General features: G+C 44.8%; 1 protein-coding gene across 1 annotated transcript; it reads left to right on the top strand.

Annotated features, from left to right (window-relative positions):
- Positions 1-1089: 1089 nt before the first annotated feature.
- Positions 1090-20221, top strand: SRRM2 (serine/arginine repetitive matrix 2). The gene is made up of 15 exons (XM_020810603.3): positions 1090-1228; positions 2795-3070; positions 5224-5328; positions 6112-6291; positions 6754-6831; positions 7004-7066; positions 7451-7477; positions 8098-8148; positions 8229-8318; positions 8433-8601; positions 8706-13627; positions 15343-15606; positions 16602-16727; positions 17144-17260; positions 19131-20221. Exons 2-15 carry the CDS (start codon positions 2832-2834, stop codon positions 19138-19140), a joined length of 6441 nt encoding a protein of 2146 aa, XP_020666262.3. The 5' UTR covers positions 1090-1228; positions 2795-2831; the 3' UTR covers positions 19141-20221.
- Positions 20222-21123: the final 902 nt, after the last annotated feature.

The following is a 21123-nucleotide window of genomic DNA, read 5'->3' as shown; positions in this document are numbered from 1 at the left end:
GTACTAATATACTTACTTTTTTAAAAAAAGTAATTTACAGACCTGTCTTCTAGTGAATTAACAAATAGCAAAACACAATCTGTGAAGTACAGATCAGGACTACCCAGTGGCAGAGACGTTCACAAAAATATCAGTAACACAAGTCCTTCCTCATCAGACTGCAGTTATGTTGAAGATCTTTAAAAAAAAAAAAAAAAAAAAAAAAACACACACACACACACACACAATTCACATTCCCTTGAGGTTTCATTTAATTTTATTTCAAATATCTTCATCCCCTCCTTTCTCCTTACAAGGACCCAATGCAGGTTTTGTGTTACAATGCTTTTTGGAATATCATTCTCTCCCTTTCTCCTTTGCTGAAGGAGGGCGGAGCTACCTGAAGGAAAGGGCGACACCTTTACCGGGCCACTAAGTAATGACAAACAGAAACTAGCTTTCGACTCCCTACGGGTCTCCACCACAGAACCCTGCAATCAGCCACCCTTGCCTTCAGATTGGGTGGAAGGACCACCTGTCTCCAGCCCCCTTCTTGCAGGAAAGCAGAAAGGCTTCCATCCCCCAAAGCCTCCTGGATATTGTGGTCTCTCTGATACGGTGCTTCTGCAACAGCTCTTGCATCACTGCGGCTAGTGAACTACAATTCCCGAAAGGCTTTGAGACGCACACCTGACTTCAGGAAGCCGTGAAGGCCCGTCACCTTAAAGCGTATTTCCCCTACAGAATTGTCGCGAGACTTCTCGTTCGCGTCAGCGATCCACCCCCTCGGAGTCTAAATCGGGAGCGCGCGGTGGCTGACGGGAGGGACGGTCCCTTTCCTTTCCGCCTTATCTGCGCCACTAACCGTATTCCCTGAATCTCACCGCGCATTAATCTGACTATTTTTGAGGATTTATTTCTAAAGGAAGGCGACGGGAGAAAAGGCGAAGAGATTAAAGTCCGCCTCCAGACAACCCCGTCTCTTAAATTCTCTCCCCGCAGCGCTTTAGAAAATGGCGGACGACCTTCGCGCTGTTTGCGTGGCCTGTCGGGACTTGTAGTCCTTGCCCTGCCTCGCGGTCTTCGGGCGTCAACGGCGCTACCCTGTTAGTTCGGACTACACTTCCCATAACGCCAGAAGGGGCGAGGGTGACAGACGGGAGCGAATTGGACGGCAGAGGGGGCGGTTCCAGGTTTTTCCCACCCCCCTCACCCTCCGCCTGCGCCGCGGCGGCTGCTGCTGCGTCGGGTGAGGTAGCGCGAGCGGCGCAGGCAGAGCCCGCGGCCTCCCCTGGGCTGTGCGGTGGGGCGGGGGTTTGAGGGGGGGCCTATCGTGGCGGCGGAAAGCGGTGGTCGGAAGGAGGGAGGGGGTGAGCGGGCCGGGCTTGGCGGATACACGGGGGGGGCAGTGGGGCGGAGGTGGGGGTTTTGGGGGGCGGGGAGGGGGAGAGAGAGCGCCTCGAAAGGGTGCGAGTGTGGGTAATGGGCTCTGTCAGGCCTTGGGGCGATGGCCGGCGCGGGTTCTTTCCAGGGAGGGGAGGGGCCCCGGGCTCGTAGTGATGGCTACCTAGGCCTAGCCCTGTGCTGCGTGTGCGAGGAGGCAGGAGAGCGGGTCATCTCCTGAGGGGAATTGCGGTCGGTCTGGGGCTAGGTATGGGGGGAGGCAGGAGGTTGTTCAGCGCCCATACAAGGATATGAGCCTTAGCTGTTAGAAGCGTAGTGAGGTGGAGATTAAGGATTATCGTTATTATTATTATTGTTGTTGTTGTTCTGTGAGGCACTTAATTAGAAGGATGGGTCTAATGAGACGGTTATAGGCAGTTAGGAGAGATTGTGCTCGTGACACGCGTGTATACTTGGAAGCAACCCCAAATAATTGGCCATTGGCTTTCGGCCTTGATGAGAAGGTTGGCATGAAGGTGTTGATGTTGAGACAGAGTAGTGGTGTACAGTATGTGTGTGATACACATGATAGGAGGAATTCAGTAGGACAATAGTTTCGATATGAGCAATGTTAGACATTTTTATTGTCTCTGGAGGACATAGCAATGCAGATTCCTAAAGCTCTTTTCAACCAACAGTGAAATTTTGAGAGCTGAGGCGAGGCCTGTGGGTTGAACGTCAGATTTCTAGAGGGAACTCATAGTGCTTGGTAAGAAATGAGATTAGGGTAGCCAGGGAGTAGTGTTAAAGTAAGGAGTGTGTTTTCCATTGGCCAGAAGTGCCTTGGAGATCATTCTGCTGTAATTCAGAACCTAGAAGGGGAAACTCTTTGAAAGGAAAGAACAGATGGTAAGGGAGAGGTATCTGGGAGGAAAAGGAGAAAAGAGGTGGTAGCAGCAGGGCCTGCTCTCAAGGAATTAAGGTGTGCTTAGTGTAGGAGTAGACAAAGCGTAGCCATTTAGATTTTGTTGGGCTGCAACATCTGATATTCCACACATTTTTGGCTGTACAGGCTAGGGCTGTGTTTTGTTGCATTTCAGAAACACCTAGATGTTTGCACATTGCTTATCACAAATTTAATGAGAAATGAAAGCTGGGAGGGCCAGGCTTGGGATACACTGGGATTAGAAAAAAGGAGTATGTATGTATATGTAAATATAAATGTATGTACATGGTTACATAGGTACAAGCAGAATTGTAAATGACTTGTGGGAAAAGTGCTACAGCTGCAAAACTCTTAAAAGTTTTGTTCTCAAATTTATCCTTTCTAATGTTTAAATATGAGCAGATAGAAAGATGACTCTATCTTGATAATGTGGGAAATGTTTAGTTAGAACTGCATCTTGTTATATTTCTTGTGTTTTCTCTTTAGGTATCAGAGGCACCGGTGGTGCTAGCCTGTGGGAGCCATGTACAATGGGATAGGACTCCCCACTCCCCGGGGCAGTGGTACCAACGGTTACGTGCAGCGCAACCTTTCAGCTGTGCGCCACAAGAAGGATCGTACTGACTACAAGTCAGAAGAGGAGCTGAGGAAGCTGGAGTCCTCTCTGGTTAAAAAACCCAACCAGGATATCCTGGACCACGAGCGCAAGCGGAAGGTTGAGCTGAAATGCTTAGAGTTGGCTGAGCTCATGGAAGAGCAGGGGTAGGTTACTAAAGGGCAGCAAAGATCTTGGAATTTGTGAGCCCCTTGTATCAAAACTTTCTATGACAGGCTTGGATTATTGGGTCTGTTATTTTGAACTGTTAGCAAAGTGAAGGTTACTCTGAATGTACATGGTGTAAACATGATATTGTACTGGCTGCATGCCCTTATTTGTGATAAGCTGACATGGTTACTTAAGGTTTTAGGAGCCCTTGTTTAGGATCCCTGGGTAATGTTTTAAATGTAATTATTTTGGTATTTAAATTATTTACGGAACCTTTTTTTAAAGTTCCTATGTAAAATGTGCAAAGTGGATTGCTATTTCACCTGGATGCTGACTAATCAGTTTTCCACATATAACTATCCTTTAGAAAGAGTAGTTACATTTGAAAAATTAACTCTCATGGGTTTCTCATGCAGTGAAAAATAAGCCCCTTTTTTGCTTATAATTGGTATTAGCCATCTCAAATCATATGTCCTCCAAATGTATTGGACTACACTGCCATCATATCCATCCATGTGGTATAATACCTCATACAATACTCTCAGCAGCTATCATTGTAATCTTGTAACCACTCTTGCAAAGCAGCTGAGCAAAATAAATTGGCTTAGATATAGTTGCTGTTATACTGCCAAAGCCAAAGATATTCAGACCTCAGATCAACTCCTTCAGACCTAAACAGAACATGGACACATCGATACACACTTTATGTACCTTAGCTTCCACCCAAAAACAACATAATTTGATTCATTAAAGGGGGAAAACCTATATATTTTTTTAACTAAGCCCATTAAATGCAATGGTGAGGATGCTTTTGTGTTACATAATCACAAAAGTGGTACAGTTACCTTTCTGGCTATCGGTTACATGCCTGGCTATGCCCTACTTTGGAATTGTTTGCACATATAGGTGTGCAGAGAACAACCAGAAGACCACAAAAATGGCTTGTGCAGTGGCCTATCTATGCACAGAAAAACGCAGAAGTCTGGCCAGTGAGGCTGCCTGAAATATGGATCAGTTGGACTGGAGTAATGACTGTATCAGTTTGACAAGACTAATGTGGATAGGACTGTACAGCAGCTCTACCATTTGTAGATGTTAACATTACAAAAGTATATAGTTAATTTCACCTTTTTGGAGTGCTGTGATGTAGTGTGTAGGCAGGGCAGCTAGTGAGATTATGCTGTAATGGTTACCTGGGGTGGAACGTGATGGTATATTAGCGTTTCAGTATTCTGTGGATGTTCAGCTGTAGTCTGAGTTTCTTTCATTTTGATGGTGTGGCTTCAAGAATTTAATTTGAAATCAAAGGCTTTCCTTTTTGGAGAATTACTCTTTTCTTTTGAAACATAGGAATACATAATCAAATTCAAGAAAAGAACGTCTATCTTTGCTCAGCATTTCAGGATAAGACTAAATAAGATGACATATATAGAAAGGTAAATAAGATACCATATAAACAAAGGAAAATGGCAGCAGTGCAATGATTTGGATCTGCATACAACGTAGACTTTTCCTTGTCAATTCCAGTTGAATCTCTAAGCAAATCACACCTATTAATAAAGAAGAGGGCATTAGCTTTGAAGAACGTTACTTAAAAAGACAGTTTCTGCATATTACAAGTTACTCATAAGTCTTCTCATTTGATGCTGGTATGCTGCCTAAAGGTTTCCCTGCAGGTGTACCTTCAGCAATCAAACATGTTCTAACACATGCTAGTCTTGTCTGGGGTAGTGGTATTAGAAACTTCAATTCACCCTGAAATTCCTAATCTAAATTGTTGACATAGTTAAAGCACACCAAGTAAAATTTTCAGGCCTTTGTAGCAAAAAAAAAGTTTTGAGGTAAAGCCTTTGTGATTTACAGCACTGGTTCTTAACCTTTGTTACTCAGATGTTTTTGGACTGCAACTCCCAGAAGCCTTCACCACCAACTGTGCTGGCTAGGGTTTCTGGGAGTTGCAGTTCAAAAACACCTGAGTAACAAAGGTTAAGAACCAGTGATTTACAGTACAGTCATATTTGCTATATAGTGGTGGATTGAATCTCCTGTTGTTATATAAAACTGTGTTAAAAGTAGTTCGTGTTGGCTCTTAGATACCAAGCGTATGATACTCCTGATAACCCTTTTGAATTTTTCTTACACAATTTAGGTATGGAGAAGGGGAGATTCAAGAGAAGGTAGCCACTTTTCGAATGATGCTTCTAGAGAAGGATGTAGCAGTGGTTAAGGAGGGGGAACAGCAGCAGAAGCCTAAGTAAGTAAGGCATTTTGGAGGCCCTTTGCTATCATAACTTGGTTGTATCATGTTATTTCCATCCTTGCATATGTTATTACTTTTTGGAGAGGTCTTTGCCTACACCGTTTGGCTATTTCTTTGCACCTTATTTTTCTACAATTCTGTACTTCAGAAGCAAAGCAGTAGGTTGCTGCAGCTTTTCCCACTGCTCTGAGCAATCTGCTTTCACACTTTTCTAAGTAGTACATTGCCACTAGGACCATTCTTCAGGACCTCATTTTTATTCTGTATATATAGAATATGGCTGGTTTTTAAGTGTTGTATGTATATTCAAACAGATCCTGAGTGAGAAGTTAGATGTAAGCTTATAAAGTGGACAAATGTTTTATTATAAGTAGTATGCAACGGTGATAGTGTTCACTTTTACATAGCTTATTCTTCTGGATCATAAATGCCCATGGTATTATTCTCTACTTATATTACCTGTAAATAAAAAGCTTTTCGCTATTCCACAGGCTTTCTTCATTCCCCTAAGTAATGGTTGCTCTCTCCAACTTTTATGGTACCCCACTGTCTTCCTCTCCTTTTCCCTAACAGTTGCTGTTCACATGCAGATCCCTAAATTCCAGATTTGTGCTTACCCTAAATTCCAGATTTGTGCTTACCCTGTTAACCTAGATTACTGCTGTGGAAGCCTCATTTTGCATCACATTCTCATGCCTCATTCCTTGCCCTATGATTCCCTTTGTTACAATACAGTAATTGCCAATTTATTTAACTGCTTTTGTTCTGTTTCTTAAGTGTCACAGAGACTCATCAGCTGGCTGAGGCTAATGAGAAGAAGAATGAAAGGCTCCGAGCTGCCTTTGGAATTAGTGACAGCTATGTGGATGGCAGCTCTTTTGACCCGAATCGCAGGGCTAAGGAGGCAGCAGTGGCAGCAGCGGCCAAGCAACAGCAGGAGCAGCAAAAGCAATATAGGTATAAGAGGGTGCTTGCTAAGAAGAAATAAATAGAATGGCATGGGGAAGCAGGCATAATTGTGTTTATCTAACTAAAGAAAAAAGTTTGGGCTACTCTCATTTCTTACTCAGAGTTAATGTTTTTAAATTTAATTTTTAAGATTAACTGAAATAAAAAAACTGTTGAGTTAAAACATAGTAATTGCTAAATAAACACACACTTTGTTTTTTGAAATTAAATAAGATGAGATCTGTATAAAAATATTTTACCTAATTTACTTGGGCAGTACTGGGTGAATAAAAGTCTGGTTTTGCCAAATGTTTTGTAGGATTTATAAAAGTTGGTAGGGAGCTCCTGAGCTTGAGAGTTGGGAAACTTTTTTTACTGCCACTTTAACTTCTGCTTTAATTTGGAGGAAGAGACTCCACTCAGGAGCCTTCTGTGAGCTGGTTCTTTCATAGTTTGTCCTTATCTTCGTAGTCTGGTCAAAGAGTCCAGCAGCTCCCGCTCACCATCTCCGAAACAGAAGAAGAAGAAAAAGAAGAAAGACAGAGGCAGGTAGGTGGGAGATCCAGGACTCCTTGTTTCTCTTGGCACACCTGGGAATGGGATGCAGAGGAGATGGGTTGGGTTTGGCATGAAGTATGTCTTGTTGAGGGAAGAGAATGAGGGAGCTTGAGGTCTCAGTTCTCTTGAGACACTTGGCATCCTCTTTTTGCTTAACTTCTAGGTCTGAGAGCCGATCACCTTCTCGAAGAGAGAGAAAGAAAAGCTCAAAGAAAAAGAAACACAGGTAAGGAGATTGTAAATAAAAAAGGGCTAAAGTTGGGACTGCCTGATGTCATTCTAGTTGATGGCTATTTTCAATTAAGAATTTAGCAGTGTTTTGGGGTGTGTTAGAACAGATTTTTTGCTTTCTCTTTTGCATTATTTCCCCTCCAGTGAAAAAAGTTGCAGTGGGATTAGGAGCATAGAGTAAGGTGGTTGAGTGCTCTTTCTACTTGTCTCTTTTGTGAGAAGTATTTTATGCAAATACTCTATGGAGTTGGGGTGGAGGAAGTCCCACTTCTCATGTAGCAGTTTGGGATAATGTCCTTGTAAGACAACATTTCACAAATTTCCTATTCAGCAATACACTGTGGCATATAAAACCCTGTTCCCTCTCTTCACCTCCTAGGTCAGAGTCAAAGAAAAGGAAGCACAGGTGAGCCCTAATAATAGTAATCTTTAAAAAATATTTTTTGTAACACAGAAAATACTATAGTGCTTACTTTAACTTACTTAGCATTTTGAGCCCATCTTTTAAGTCAGGGTGAATTTATTTATTTAAAATTATTTTCCCCCGCCTTTCTCCTGAAAAGGACCCAAGGCGGCTAATGACATTTAAAGGACAATATTTAAAATCTAAAAACAATGAATATACAAATATTTTAAAAGAATTCAACAAATATTATGTTAAAATGATAAACAAAATCAAAACTAAAAACATACTTAAAAACAACAGGGCACAACAGTCCAGTTTGAAAACCCATCTCAGAGTGCCAGTCACTGAGCAATTGACTTTCTCAAGGATACCTGTTGTGGTGCCTTGTTGAGCGGTGACGTGAATCTTGCCCTCGTGTATCTAAACTGTATGTTGGTCACTATGCTACATTGGTTTTGAAAATGGGAGAAGTATTTTGGGGACTAGCTGTTCTTGGGTATTTCTCTAGGGGGTGGGAGGGCCCTGCCACGGATGCTGTAGGAATTGTGGGGTGAATAGTTGTTTAGCATGATAAATTTCCCTCGGTTTTTCCAGAATACAAGACAGCTTTCTTTTTCCAGGTCTCCAAGTCCCAAGAGCAAACACAAATCCAAGGAAAAGAAAAGGAAGAGGTAAAACCTTGCATTATTGGCACTTGGCATCCTCCTTGCTGAAGCCTTTCAGACCTTCTAATATGTTTCTGTCTGTCCAGGTCCACCAGTGAGTCTGCATCTCAGAAAGGCCGCCGGGACCGCTCTTCCTCCCCTGATGGGTCTTCCTCATCAGACGCTTCTCTCAGCAGGTAGGGCTTGAGATGGAGATCCAGGCATTGGATCTTGCAAGCAGATGTCAAACATGAGCAAATTCCTGGGAATAATCTTTAAGTGTGAAGCCTTTAATTATTACTTATTTACAGATCAGGCAGTATCACTATGCAGAAAAGAGCCCCCTTAAGACATCAGAGCAAGTCTCCCTCAGCTTCACGGAAACAAGGAGAAACTGATGTGCCAGAGAGAGAACGTTCATCTTCAACTGAGCCTGCCCGGCGTGGCAGGAGCCCAAGTCCTCGGGAAAGCAGAGAAAAAGTAAGGGCTACAAACACATTTGAGATCACATTACAGTGAGGTGAGAGAATAATGGAATCTGAGTTGTGGGTCTAATCATTATGTTTTATCTTTGTATTGTTCAGAAAATCTCATCCAAGCGTTCTCCATTACGTGAGACCTGTCAGCGATCTCCTAGTCCTTTATCTCCTGTAAAGGAAATGGAACGGGACAAGGAGAGGAAGTCTACGCGACATAGCGGTAGAAAATCCTCATTTGAGCGGGATTCTAGGCTCAAGCATCGCTCCCCAGAACCGAATGATCTTCCTCGGGAAAAATCTGTAGGGCACAAACGTCCCTCCTCTAAGGAGAACAGATCTTCTGCTTCTGTCTCCCCACCCCCTAAAAAGCAAACAGAGGATCGTAATGGGACTCTTGCACCATCCAAGACTAAGATATCTCCTGATGAGGAGAAGCCAGCATCTTCCTCCTCTCCTGTTTCTAAGACAACAGAGAATAAGTCAAGGAAGTTGTCCCATGACAGCTCTCCACAGAGGCGCTCCCGTTCTCCTTCAGAGAGTGGTAGCTGCTCTTCCTCTTCTTCCTCTTCTCCTTCTCCAGGAAGTAAGCCAGCTGTAGTTTCTCGCAGCTCTTCCCCAGAGGAGCCCCCGAAAAGGCAAGAGAAAGAAAAAGTCTCTATACGTAGAGAGAGATCTAGCTCATCTCCTGAAGTCTCCCACTCTGGACAAAAGCAATCTTCTAAGGCCACATCTCGACGTGACTTGTCGAGCACCCCTCCAACCAGGGGCACCAGGTCAAGAGCCAGTCGCAGGGATAAATCCCTCTCACCAACACCTGTTGTTCGCAGAGGCAGATCTCGGTCTCGCACCCCACCTAGAAGAGGCAGATCACGCACACGCACACCGCCAAGGAGGGGGAGATCTCGCTCTACTCAGAGACGTGCCCGATCTCGTTCACGCACTCCACTAAGAAGAGCCCGTTCTCGCAGTCCACAGTGGCGAGGCCGATCAAGAACGCCACAGCGGTGGGGCAGGTCACGCTCACGAACTCCCCCTAGATGGGGCCGGTCTCGTACACCTCAGAGACGTGGCTGGTCCCGTTCTAGAACCCCCCAAAGGCATGGCTGGTCTAGGAGCAGAAATAGTGGCAGATGGGGAAGATCAAGAACACCACCAAGAAGGGGGAGGTCACGTTCAAGAACCCCACCAAGAAGAGGCAGGTCTAGATCTAGAACACCACCACGCCGAGCAAGGTCCCGGTCAAGAACTCAAACTAGAAGAGGCAGATCTAGAACCAGAACCCCTCCCAGGAGAGGGAGATCAAGCTCTTCACCAAGAAGGGAGAAGTCCTTGATTTCAGCAAGGAGAAGTAGGTCTGTATCATCTCCTGATCGGAAGACCTCCAGAATTTCTTCACGGAGAAGCCGCTCTGATTCTTCTCCCAGAGTGAGAGAGAGGGTGCAAAAACCATTGAGACGTAGCCGTTCTGGATCATCTCCTGAATCAAGAAGCAGAATACGTGTATCTCCTAGGCGCAGTCGATCTGGTTCTTTGCCAAAGTCAAAAAAGAAATCACAGTTGTCTCCTAGGAGGAGTCATTCAGGCTCATCTCCAAGATCTAGGAAGAAAAAGTCACAGACACCTCCACGGCGCAGTCGCTCTAGTTCTTCTCCACGGCTGAAAAGGAAATCCAGATTATCTCCAAGACGAAGTAGGTCTCGTTCTTTTCCAACCCCCAAAAAGAAATCCAGATCACCTGCGAGGCATAGCCAGTCCAGGACACCTCCAGTAGTGAAAAATAAGTCCAGAGTGTCCTCAAGGAGTAGATCCAGCTCATTGCAGAGACTTGCAAACAGGACTGAGGTCTCATCAGGAATGGAAGAAAAATCTAAAATGGCCTCTAGAAGAAGTCGATCTGGTTCATCTCCAGCATCAAGGAGGAAATCTAACTCCCCTGCAAGAGGTAGCACATCTGGGTCTTCCCCAGAGGTTGAAGACAGATTGTCGAGAAGGCGAAGCAGATCTGAATCTTCTCCAGAAGTGAAAACAAAGTCAAGGTCATCCCCGGGGCCCAAAAAGGAACTGAGGTCACCTTCACGGCGAAGCCACTCTAGTTCTTCTCAATCATCAACAAAAGAAAACTCCTTATCACCTCCAAGACGAGCAGCCTCTCCAGAACGGAAGTCCATATCTCCACTGCAGCGAAGCAGATCTGGGAGATCTGTAGCTATGAAAGAAAAAACTAGATCACCACAACTGAGGCAGAGCAGGTCTGTATCACCTCCAGCACTAAGAGAGCAGTCTGTTTCTCCCCCAAGACGAACTGCATCTGGAGCTTCAGAGATAAAGAAAAAATCTACTTCACCGGTTGAGAAATGCAAAATTGACTCTCTTGAGTTGAAGAAGTCCAAATCACCACCAAGGCGAAGCAGGTCTGGCTCTTCACCATCAGTAAAAGAGCAGCCTAGATCATCTCCCAGGGGTAAGTCCAGATACTCTCCTGAATTGAAGACATCTCCATCACCTCTAAAACAGGTCAAGTCTGGGCTTTCTCCTCCAGCTGCAAAAGAAAAGTCTAAGTCTACGTCACCAGCTAGAAGAAGTGGGTCCAGATCATCTCCTGAATTTAATGGCAAACCTAAATCTCCCCCAAATCAGAAGTACCAACAAATGAAGGCAAAATCAAGATCACCTCCAAGGCACAACAAATCTGGATCTTCATTAGAAATGGAAAGAACAACACCCCCCTGCCAGAAAAGTAAATCTGGTTCATCTCTTTCTGGAAAAGAGAAATCTCAGTCTCCTGCAAGGCAAAGCCAGCTTGGGTCATCTGCAGTGCATAAGAAGTCAGAGAGTCCATTAAGGCGAAGCAGATCTGGATCTTCCTCTTCCTCCTCCTCTTCCTCCTCTTCTTCCTCTTCCTCCTCTTCCTCTTCCTCGTCATCTTCTCCAGAGGAGGATAAATCTCAGTCACCCCCACGATTGAGCCGCTCTGCTACATTGTCAGTCAACAAAAGCAAACCTGCAGCATCCCCAGAACACAGTCGGTCGGATTCCTCTCCAGAACCAGAGAATTGCACATCTGCAATTGCAAAGCACAATAGACCTGGAGCTTCTCCAGAAACAAGAGAGGTTGCAAGACCTGCAGTGATGGGGCCAAGATTACCTTTGGAGAAAAGAGAGAGATCCAGAGATGCTCCTCAGAGGAGCCGATCAGGATTGTACGCTGGGATTAAAGAAAAACCTGGAAGCCACTCCAGTGAGAGCAGTTCAGAGTCCTCCCCAGAACGAAAAGAGAAATCTGTAAGCCGTTCTGTATCACCGCAAAGACCTGTAAAATCAAGAACACCTCCAAGATGCAGAACATCAAAGTCACCACCTAGATCTAGAGCAAAATCTAGAACACCACCAAAGCGTGGAAGGTCTGGCTCACCCTTACGATCCAGGATGAAGTCCAGAACACCTTCAAGACGGCGTAGATCTGGATCTTCTCCAAGGCCCCGAATGAAGTCTCGAACTCCTCCAAGGCAACGTAGGTCTGGATCATCCCCAAGGCCTCGAATTAGGTCCAGGACTCCACCTCGGCGGCGGCGGCGATCTGGATCATCTCCAAGATCCAGAATGAAATCTAGAACTCCTCCCCGAAGACGCAGATCTGGATCATCTCCACGGCTCAGAGATAAATCTAGAACACCAATTACAAGAAGGAGGAGATCTATATCACCAGTGAGTCCTAGACGGAAATCGCGAACACCTGGGAGGCGTGGAAGATCTAGATCACTCTCTAGAGAGAAGTCAAACACCAGCATGTGTCCACATAGATCTAAATCGTCATCCCATTCTGACAGACCTAGAGGTTTTTCACGACGGGGCAGATCTGGCTCTCCTTCACGGAGGAGCCGCTCCCGTTCACTCTCAAGGCGACGGGACAAATCCAGGGGATCACTACGGAGGGAAAGGTCCATTTCTTCCCCAGGCCGAAGCCGTTCAAGATCCGGTTCTCGTCAGGACAAATCAGATTTTCTGCGGAAAGGTGAACGCTCTGTCTCCTCACCTCGCAGAGGTCATTCCCAATCACCAGCACGGAGAGAGATGTCAAGGCTGTCCCCACAGAGGTCTGCCAGCAGTCGGAATGCATCTCGTTCCCCTCCCAGGTTAGATGCATCACGTGTCACAGCAACTTACAAAGGCACTGGGTCTAGAGTGTCCCCTGACTTTCAGGCATCACCTGTGAGGAAGAATTCCAGGTCAGGCTCCCAGGAAATGTGCTCCTCTCCAGGAAGGAAATCCCGTTCTCCACCTGTGCTGGAGAAATACCCTAAGTCTGACATCCAGGAAAAGCCCACAGTCTCTTCACTCTGGCATAGCAAAAGCAACATTGCTATTTCTCGTACTCCAAGCCCACCTTGCAGCGACTCACCCAGAGCACAAAAGATCCTGTCTCCTGCCCCATCCATGCTGCAGGAGTCTCCTGCTTTGAAGAATGGTGGTTCTGGGGTCATCCGAGACAGCCCAGGAGATAAGAGTCAGGTCACACAACCTGCCATAGTTAGGGGAGAAACAACTGCTGGTGGACCTCTGCTGCCTGGAAGAAGCAGTTCTCATACAGGTTCCCCTTCTATGAAAGTGAGGTCATTGTCTCCTCCGTCCTCCTCCTCTGCTTCCTCCAGCCCCTTGCCAGCCCTGGTTTCTGTGCTAGTCCCAGTCTCCAAAGAAGAGGAGTCTGTCTGTGAAGGAAAGGTAGTGGACAGGTCTGAAGGGCGTCTCCCGACTCTCGAGTCTGAACCGCAGGTAGCTCCTGTCACCATGGAGGAGAATGCCAGGAGCAGTTGTTCCACCGCCTCACAACTAGTTCCCCCTTCCCCACCGCCTTCTGCCCCCACAAAGGCAAAGAGAAGTTCCTCTGCTTCGTCCACTACTTCGTCCTCCTCCTCCTCGTCCTCAACATCCTCCTCCTCTTCATCTTCTGATTCGGAATCCAGCTCGTCTGAGTCTACCCCTCATGATCAGCCAGCAAAGGACCTTGAGACTGAGAGTGTACAAAAACAGTAAGGATGTGTTTTTCTTTCTCTTGTTCTAGGTGCTAACAATGGTTGTCTTTTCTTTAGAAAAAATCCTCTGTGATCCTCAGTCCCCCTTTCTAGGAGGGCACTGCTGATACATTCTCTTAATTTATCCTCCATGGCCCAAGGGGCCTTGGCATCCCAATTGTCTTAATTTGAAAGGATCCTTGTAGTACCTTGAAACAATCATATTTATTATAGCATTAATTTTTTAAAAAACTGAAGTTTACTTTCTTTAGCTGTTCATAGTGCATAATCTTCCAGGGCCAGAATCCTGTTGGGAGTCCCAACTAGAGTAGCTTCATTGAATACACACGATGTATAGAAGTGTTGATTCACTGTCCAACAGTAGTTTCAATGGGCCTACTCCAGTTAGGATTACAATTAGGATATAGGCCCAGATGGGTTTTGCCTGTAATTTCCATTAGATTTATCGGTATAGCCAGGGAACCAGCAGTCTGAAATCACCTGGAGGGTCAGAGTTGTCAGACTCACGTGTTTGCTGTTTTGTAAGTGAATGCCATGAAACACAGGCATTCAGTGACAGTGTCAAAGTGAGAGAAGCATTTGTCTTCTGAGCTTCAGGTGGATATTAAAATTGTCTCTGGAGGAGAGTCCCATGGTTTCTGTGAGGTCCTAGTCAGTTTTTTAAACAAGCCCACAAAAGTTTTTTGTGTTTGGTGGCTGTGTGGACAGGAAAGGTTTCCTTCTTTATTGGCTGGGAGAAAGGGTTTCCTTTGCCAGTTGTAGCTTGAATGGCATTTCTTGTCACATGTAGTAGCCAAAAACCATATGGATCATGTTCCATCATATGGGTAGTGCTACAGACTCTTCTCTGTATTGTGGCCACAGTAACACAGCTGCCTCTCTGAAATGCTGCTTTTTGTCCTTGTCCTTTTTAAACATTGTAGTAGTGGCATTTCACCACCAGAGGCCATCCTTGACACATTAGGTGCTCCTTAAGGAATCCTAGGGTAGAATTGATCTGTGCTTCCTTTCTTTTTATATCAAGTCATGAAATCACCTGTCCCCATCAAGACATTCCTAATAAAACAAGTTCTTGTACTCTTGAAGAGTATGTACTTACACACATATAAATAAATTTGTCTAAGCTTGTATGTGGTTTATGGTTTTCATAAATTCTCCTTCATTCAGGGAAAAATAGCAGTGTAGGGAATTAGGTGCAAGAGTTTCTGCTGGAATTTTTTTTATCAAAATGTTGATTCTTGAGATCCTCTTTAGCCATGACATTACCAGTGATTTTGTTGCTGATCCTGAGTTTGATCCTATGTTGCTTTAAGAACATCAGAAATCTTCCATTCAGTGGATATCTCTTTTATCCCAGTCAGTAACCATGCAGATGACACTTGGTTCCATCACCACCCTGCCCGCATGTAGCCAGTGTGTGGTAGTACCAAACTGTGTTAGATGGAAGTCATTATTTTCTTACTCTGTCGTAGGAAGAACACCAGTTACCATGCTGGCAAGAGGAATGTGAAAAAGAGGAGGAGTTAAGTCAATTATTTTCCTGGGATTTTCCCATAAATAACATGCTATGAAATTAGTGCATTTATTTATGTGCACCACCATAGAACAAAAATGGAGATTCTTGAGTTGGTCATAAAAGGCTCTGTACTATTCCATACGATGTAATAATCCTGTGTATTTGCGCTTGATAATATCTTCTTTCCCTTCCACAGGCCACCAAGTCCAGTACTGAAAGAGGCGAACCGTGAAGAGCAGCCTCTGGAAGTAGTTAAGAGGAAGCGCCATTCTCGGAGCTCCAGCAGTTCCAGCAGCAGCTCTTCCTCCTCTTCCTCCTCTTCTTCATCGTCATCTTCTTCATCGTCTTCTGCCTCTTCCTCTTCCTCCTCCTCCTCTTCTTCAGCATCCTTACCGAAGACTGGACCCCAGGCCACAGTCAGAGTCGCTCCCAAAAAGAAACCATCTCCAGAGAAGAGGAAGTAAGTATTTGGGGACTGAAGAAGGAGATGTCTTCCCTTTTGAATGGGTTTCTTCAACATAGGGGTGGTGGGAAGATTAGCCTCTCCATCTTAGCCTCACCTGCTCACCTGAGGTGTCGTGTCCACCCAATGTGTGGGGTGGTTGTTAATGCCATGTGCCCAGTGAAAATATTTTAAAGAGTGAATAGGGGATCAGGGTGGCAGCAGTTCTCAAAGCTGGCAGATAGGTAAGCGCAGGAGCTTTGTTAAACAGATTCTGAGACATGTACATAGTTTGTGTTATAACTCCACAACAGAGGTTGGGTGGAAATATTGTTTTTAAAAGAACAAGAAGCTTGTGTATTATGGCTGGCTCACATTATCTTCTACCTCCTAGCTGCCAAGGCATGGTGGATCCTGGATGCTGAAGCTTGGACCACTGGAAAGATTACATTGTTTCCAGCCAGCTCTGGCTTCCGAAGTCTTGTTAGGCATTTGTTTTTTGAAGTTTGGCGTGTTAAGAAAAGCATTAGCATGATAGCGATCCCACCTAGGCATATGCTGTGATAGCCTGATAATGTGCTGCTTCCTCAGCTGTCTGCTTACTATTATGTGTGTCAGTAGGATGGGCGGATGAGTGGTGACAGGAGCAGGGATCAGGCATAGCAGCAGCTGGCTGTTTTACCCTTTAGTTCTTTTTCTGGCAGCAAGGAAATGAGGCCCCTCGGGCAAGTCTTGCTGGGCAACCCTGATCTTGAATTGGCCAAAAATGAAATGAAAGACAGGATAGAACAATTCTGAACATTACATCCGGGGGGGGGGGGGGGGGCGCAGATTCGAGATGTGTGCGTGCATTGTGTTTACAGCTCAGGGAAACGTGTAGGTCTTTCACTGTTGTATTTATCGGAGAGAATTTGTGTGATTTTTTTCTTCTCACATGGCTGAAGGGCCTTACATTGCTAAGTCAGCATGATGGATTTCATTCTAGCCAGTCTGTTTTTTCTCTCTGCTTCTAGGTCACGCAGTCCCCGCAAACCTATCGACTCTTTGCGTGATTCACGCTCCCTCAGCTACTCCCCAGCAGAGAGGCGCCGGGTTTCCCCTCCAGTCCAGACTCACTCAACTTCTAGGGACCGACGCCGGTAGGTATCTTAATTTAGTCTGCTTTCCTCCCTATCTTATAGGGCCAGGAGGGGTGGTAGATAGGTGGAGTGATATGGTGTTTTCCCGAAAATAAGGGTCTTATATTATTTTTTTGCTCCAAAATACGCATTATAGCTTATTTTCAGGGTATGTTTTATTTATTTTTTATGTACAACAATCTACATTTATTCAAATACTCTCATGTCATCTTCTGGTAGCTGCACAATGGTGGAGGGTGGGGTTTCACTTAACTAGGGCTTATTTTTGGGGTAGGGCTTATATTATGAGCATCCTCTTAATATTTTCAGGTTAGATCTTATTTTCGGGGAAACAGGGTAGAGAAAGAAAGAGTGAATACGGAGGAATGTGAGGTATGAGAAGTAGATCATGTTCACGGTGTTATGCCTTTACTCAGGGACAGGTCCAGGGACAGATCCTTGCAGAGAAACAGACGAAGTATCAGCAGATCACCGGAACGGAAACGGCGACGCAATTCCCCCAGCTCCCGAGCTCCCCGTCGCAGAACTTCAAGGTAAAGAGAGAGAGAGAGAGAGAGAGAGCGCATGTGTGGCCTGTTAGTATTACAACTGTGACAGATAAGTGGTTTATCAAACACATCTCAGAAACATTAGTAATTGATTGAGAAATCACAACTGAATTGTCCTCAGAAAGCAGCCGTCTTGACTGTAAACACTTAACTAAAGCCAGATCTGACAGAGTTAGTGAGTCTTCATTGGAACTCCTAAAAACAGGAACTGTAGTGCTTAGCTTTTTCAAATTACAGGTGGAAAATCTGTTCCTTTCTAGTAGATGTTGGACTATAATACCCTTAATTCCTCACTATTGGAGCCTCGTGGCGTAGTGGTTAAATTGCTGTACTGCAGCTAAAACTGTGCTCACGACCTGGGGTTCAAATCCCAGGTAGCCGGCTCAAGGTTGACTCAGCCTTCTATCCTTCCGAGGTCAGTAAAATGAGTACCCAGCTCGCTGGGGGGGCAATGTGTGGCCTGCATAATTAAATTGTAAACCGCCCAGAGAGTGCTTGAAGCGCTATGGGGCGATATATAAGCAGCACACTTTTTTGCTATTGGGCTGTTTAGTTGAGGTATGGAAGATGGAGCCCAGCAACAGCTAGAGAACATTCATCTCCAGTGTCTGTTCACAGAATTTGAGGAAGTGCTTTATACCTCTTTACCTGCTGATCTTGGAGATAGAGATCAAAGTGGCAATAGAATCTATTAGCAATTGTTGCAATTTTTTTCCTTTTGCTGTTGAAGCGGGTATGGCTCTGCAAACTGGCTGAATGGGAGATGACGTGGATTCTATAGAAAGGTTTGATCTAAAGCTTGTAAGCTATTTGTCTCTCTCTCTCTTTTTAAGAGAAGGTGCCAGGATGCTTGTCTTCCTTAATATAGTAGTATATGGTAAAGCTTTATTTTATTGACATCTCGTTTTCAAGGTGCTGTTGCTCTCCGAGCAGCTTACAGTTAATACAAGTACAGTGGTGCCTCGCTTAGCGAGTGCTTCGCTATGCAATGAATTCGCATAGCGAGGGGGTCCGGGCCATCGCTGGAGCGTTCGCTCAGCGATGGCCCCTATAGCGTTTTTTCGCTTTGCGATGATCCCTAAGCAATTCGCTTAGCGATTTTCGCAGAACGAAGCGGGGAGAACAGCTGATCGGCAGTTCCAAAATGGCCGCCGGAAGGTCCGCACCGCATTTTCGCGCCCTGCCCTTGCTTACCGAGGGTGCGAAAATGGCGGCGCTATGGAAAAACATCGCTTAACAGTGAGTTTTAAAGCCATAGGAACGCATTGAACAAAGTTCAATGCGTTTCTATGGCTTTTTTATTCCCGTTTAGCGATGTTTTCGCATAGCGAAGGTTAATCCGGAACGGATTAACCTCGCTATGCGAGGCACCACTGTATAGCATAATAGAAGTTTGTGGAAGTCCATCAGGATGGTTTCTTTTGGTATTGTAGATGGCAAATGCAGTTGTAGTCCCAAAACCAGAAGCATATTGGTGAGGGGCTTGAGAGGGTACTGAACTTGGGCGAGCTGACAGTAAAGATTCCCTTTTTGTTTGTTTGTTCCTTTATACTGCCCATCTGGCCGAAGGCCACTCTGGGCAGTTTACAACAAACACAAACAACATGATTAAAGTACAGTTTAAAGGAACAGAAAATAAAAATAATAAAATACAAATAAACAAATACAGTCAAAAGCATTAAAATACGTTTGCTGAAAAAACCACACACACACACACACACTCACTCACTCACTCACTTACACTTATAAGAAAATGTTATCAAAGCAAGAAGATGGCATGGGCTGATAGGTCAGCAGGTATCAGCCCATTCTTCTAGGCAGCCTGTACTAACGCTCCCGCTTCTGCATTTCACAGGTCTCCCTAAGCTGCTTGGAGAGTCTGGAAACCCTTGCCCATGCAACCACAGACTGCACCACCCCAGCCTCCCACAGTGCTGTCCCAGGTGGGGGCCCCCTGCCTTCTGATGCCCATTGGAAACTAATGTGTTTGCGTGGGAGGGGGTGCTGTTCCTTTGCCATCAGCTTTTTATTCTCATTAGTTTTTTTCCTCCACTGTCCCTGTCTTTATTGCCCGTCATTTGTCGGCAGCTACGTTCCCTTCCTCCTTGGACGTTTCTGCTCAGCACCCACCAAGATCTGATGTCTCTGCGCTCCACCCCCTCTTCTGACAGTTGGTGACTTTCATTTGATTTTTTTGCCCCCTCTCCTGTGAATGTTTTTTTTCTGTGTGTTTTACAGCTAAAATCTTCTGTGTTTTGAGAAAGGAGTCTTCTTTTCATTGATTTAGACATAAAAGGTTTTAAAAAAGAAAACACAAAAAGGGGAAGGGTGGGCGGGTGGGGGGAGGGAGGGAGATAAGTGATAACTGATCTGTTTGATTTAGCGTTTCTCAGGCACCCCTCTTGAAATAGCAGAGGGCTGTAGGAAAAGGGGGAAGGAGTGCATGATGGCAATAGAAATCTCACAAAATTCAGTGCGTTGGGGTGGTGGAAATGCCCTCTGCTGTTCAGTAGCCCTCTTCTGTTGCCACATGTGAACGTCTGGGCAGAAAGAAAAGAGGTAGTTTCTTTTAGTCGCCTGCAATGGTGTGGTTGACCTTTGGTGGTGGCATAACTGCAGATTAGAACATTCCTGCCCCCCGGCAACAAACAAATTTTAATATGCTGTGCTCATTTTCCTTTTTATCCCTCCCTCAAAGTAAACTCTTTCGTATTCATCAGCTGAGCCAGGTCAGGAGGGAGGTCACGATAGGGACTGGAAATTGAGCAGTCAGGCATTTTATGGGGAAAGGTGATGGAAATTTTGCGGGAAAGAAGCCGAGAAACCCTAAATCAGGGAGTGATGGGAACAGAAGTTTCTTCATATTTCTTAAAAGCATTTAATTTTTTTTGATATGTACAGCAAGGAGATTTTTTCTGTCAAATAAAAAAAACTTAAGAAATCGAATATTGTTATCGAGTTTCTGTATTATTTTGGGGGGGGTGCTCTGCTCAATGGACAATTCTCATACCTGTGGAGGTTTTCATTCTGTTGTGAAGCTTTCTGTCTTAACTAGATGTATTTTTTCAGATCCTCTATTTATTACAAAGCATCCTCCAAAGCTGGAAAGCCTCATGTTCTGTATAATTATATCCAACATCACGTTAATATTTCAAGGATAAAATGGATATTTTAAATAAGTTGTGTACATCCTACCCCTTCCTTAGTTCTGTATGGTAAAGCCAGCCAACCAAGCAGCAGGAAGGAAAAGGAACACCTTAACTATTATAAAAGCAACTAAACACACAGTCTTAGTTGGCCTTAACTTCAGGAGAATATCAGGACCACGACAGAAAAGAGTGTGATCTGTTCCCCTTTTAAGTTGGTTGCAAAGGGGGTTCAGAGCAGGTCTTGGTTGGAATATATAACTAATGGAGACCAGGGAAGGAGAACCCACTTTTTTTAAAGGGAAGAAACCAAACCATCATAACCTCACTTCGGATATTTGAAGCATTAGATGAATGAGGACAAGTTCAATTAGCAACAAAGCCTTATCTCTTGCTGACCAAAACACGAATGCCTATTGCAACTGTATATAAGTAGCAAAGACACCACTTAGTGAAGGGAGTGAATATTTCTAGGTAAGTTTGGGGGAAGAGGAAATAGCCTAAACAAAGCTTGTTTTCACCTGTTATGGCTAATAATTGTCACTAGAGTCCGCTGTTGCCTGTTTGATGAATTTTGAGTGTTTTGACTTGTTTAAAAAGGAAATGACATTTCTTGCCAGTGCCGCTGACAAGATGAAGTACATCCCCCTTGCCCCATGAGGGACTGCTAAAGTTCAGTCCTCCCCACTTCCCCTTTTGCTA

This window comes from Pogona vitticeps, chromosome 6 (genome assembly GCF_051106095.1).
Source record: "Pogona vitticeps strain Pit_001003342236 chromosome 6, PviZW2.1, whole genome shotgun sequence".
NCBI classification, from domain to species: Eukaryota; Metazoa; Chordata; class Lepidosauria; order Squamata; family Agamidae; genus Pogona; species Pogona vitticeps.
This window is presented reverse-complemented; position numbering and strand designations above follow the sequence as displayed.

Excerpts from the sequence above, each read along its gene's own strand:
- SRRM2 (XM_020810603.3), top strand. The coding sequence starts at position 2,832 with ATGTACAATGGGATAGGACTCCCCACTCCCCGGGGCAGTGGTACCAAC. Across the intron at positions 3,071-5,223 it reads GAGCTCATGGAAGAGCAGGG|GTATGGAGAAGGGGAGATTC; the intron begins GTAGGTTACTAA and ends TACACAATTTAG. Across the intron at positions 7,478-8,097 it reads TCAAAGAAAAGGAAGCACAG|GTCTCCAAGTCCCAAGAGCA; the intron begins GTGAGCCCTAAT and ends TTCTTTTTCCAG.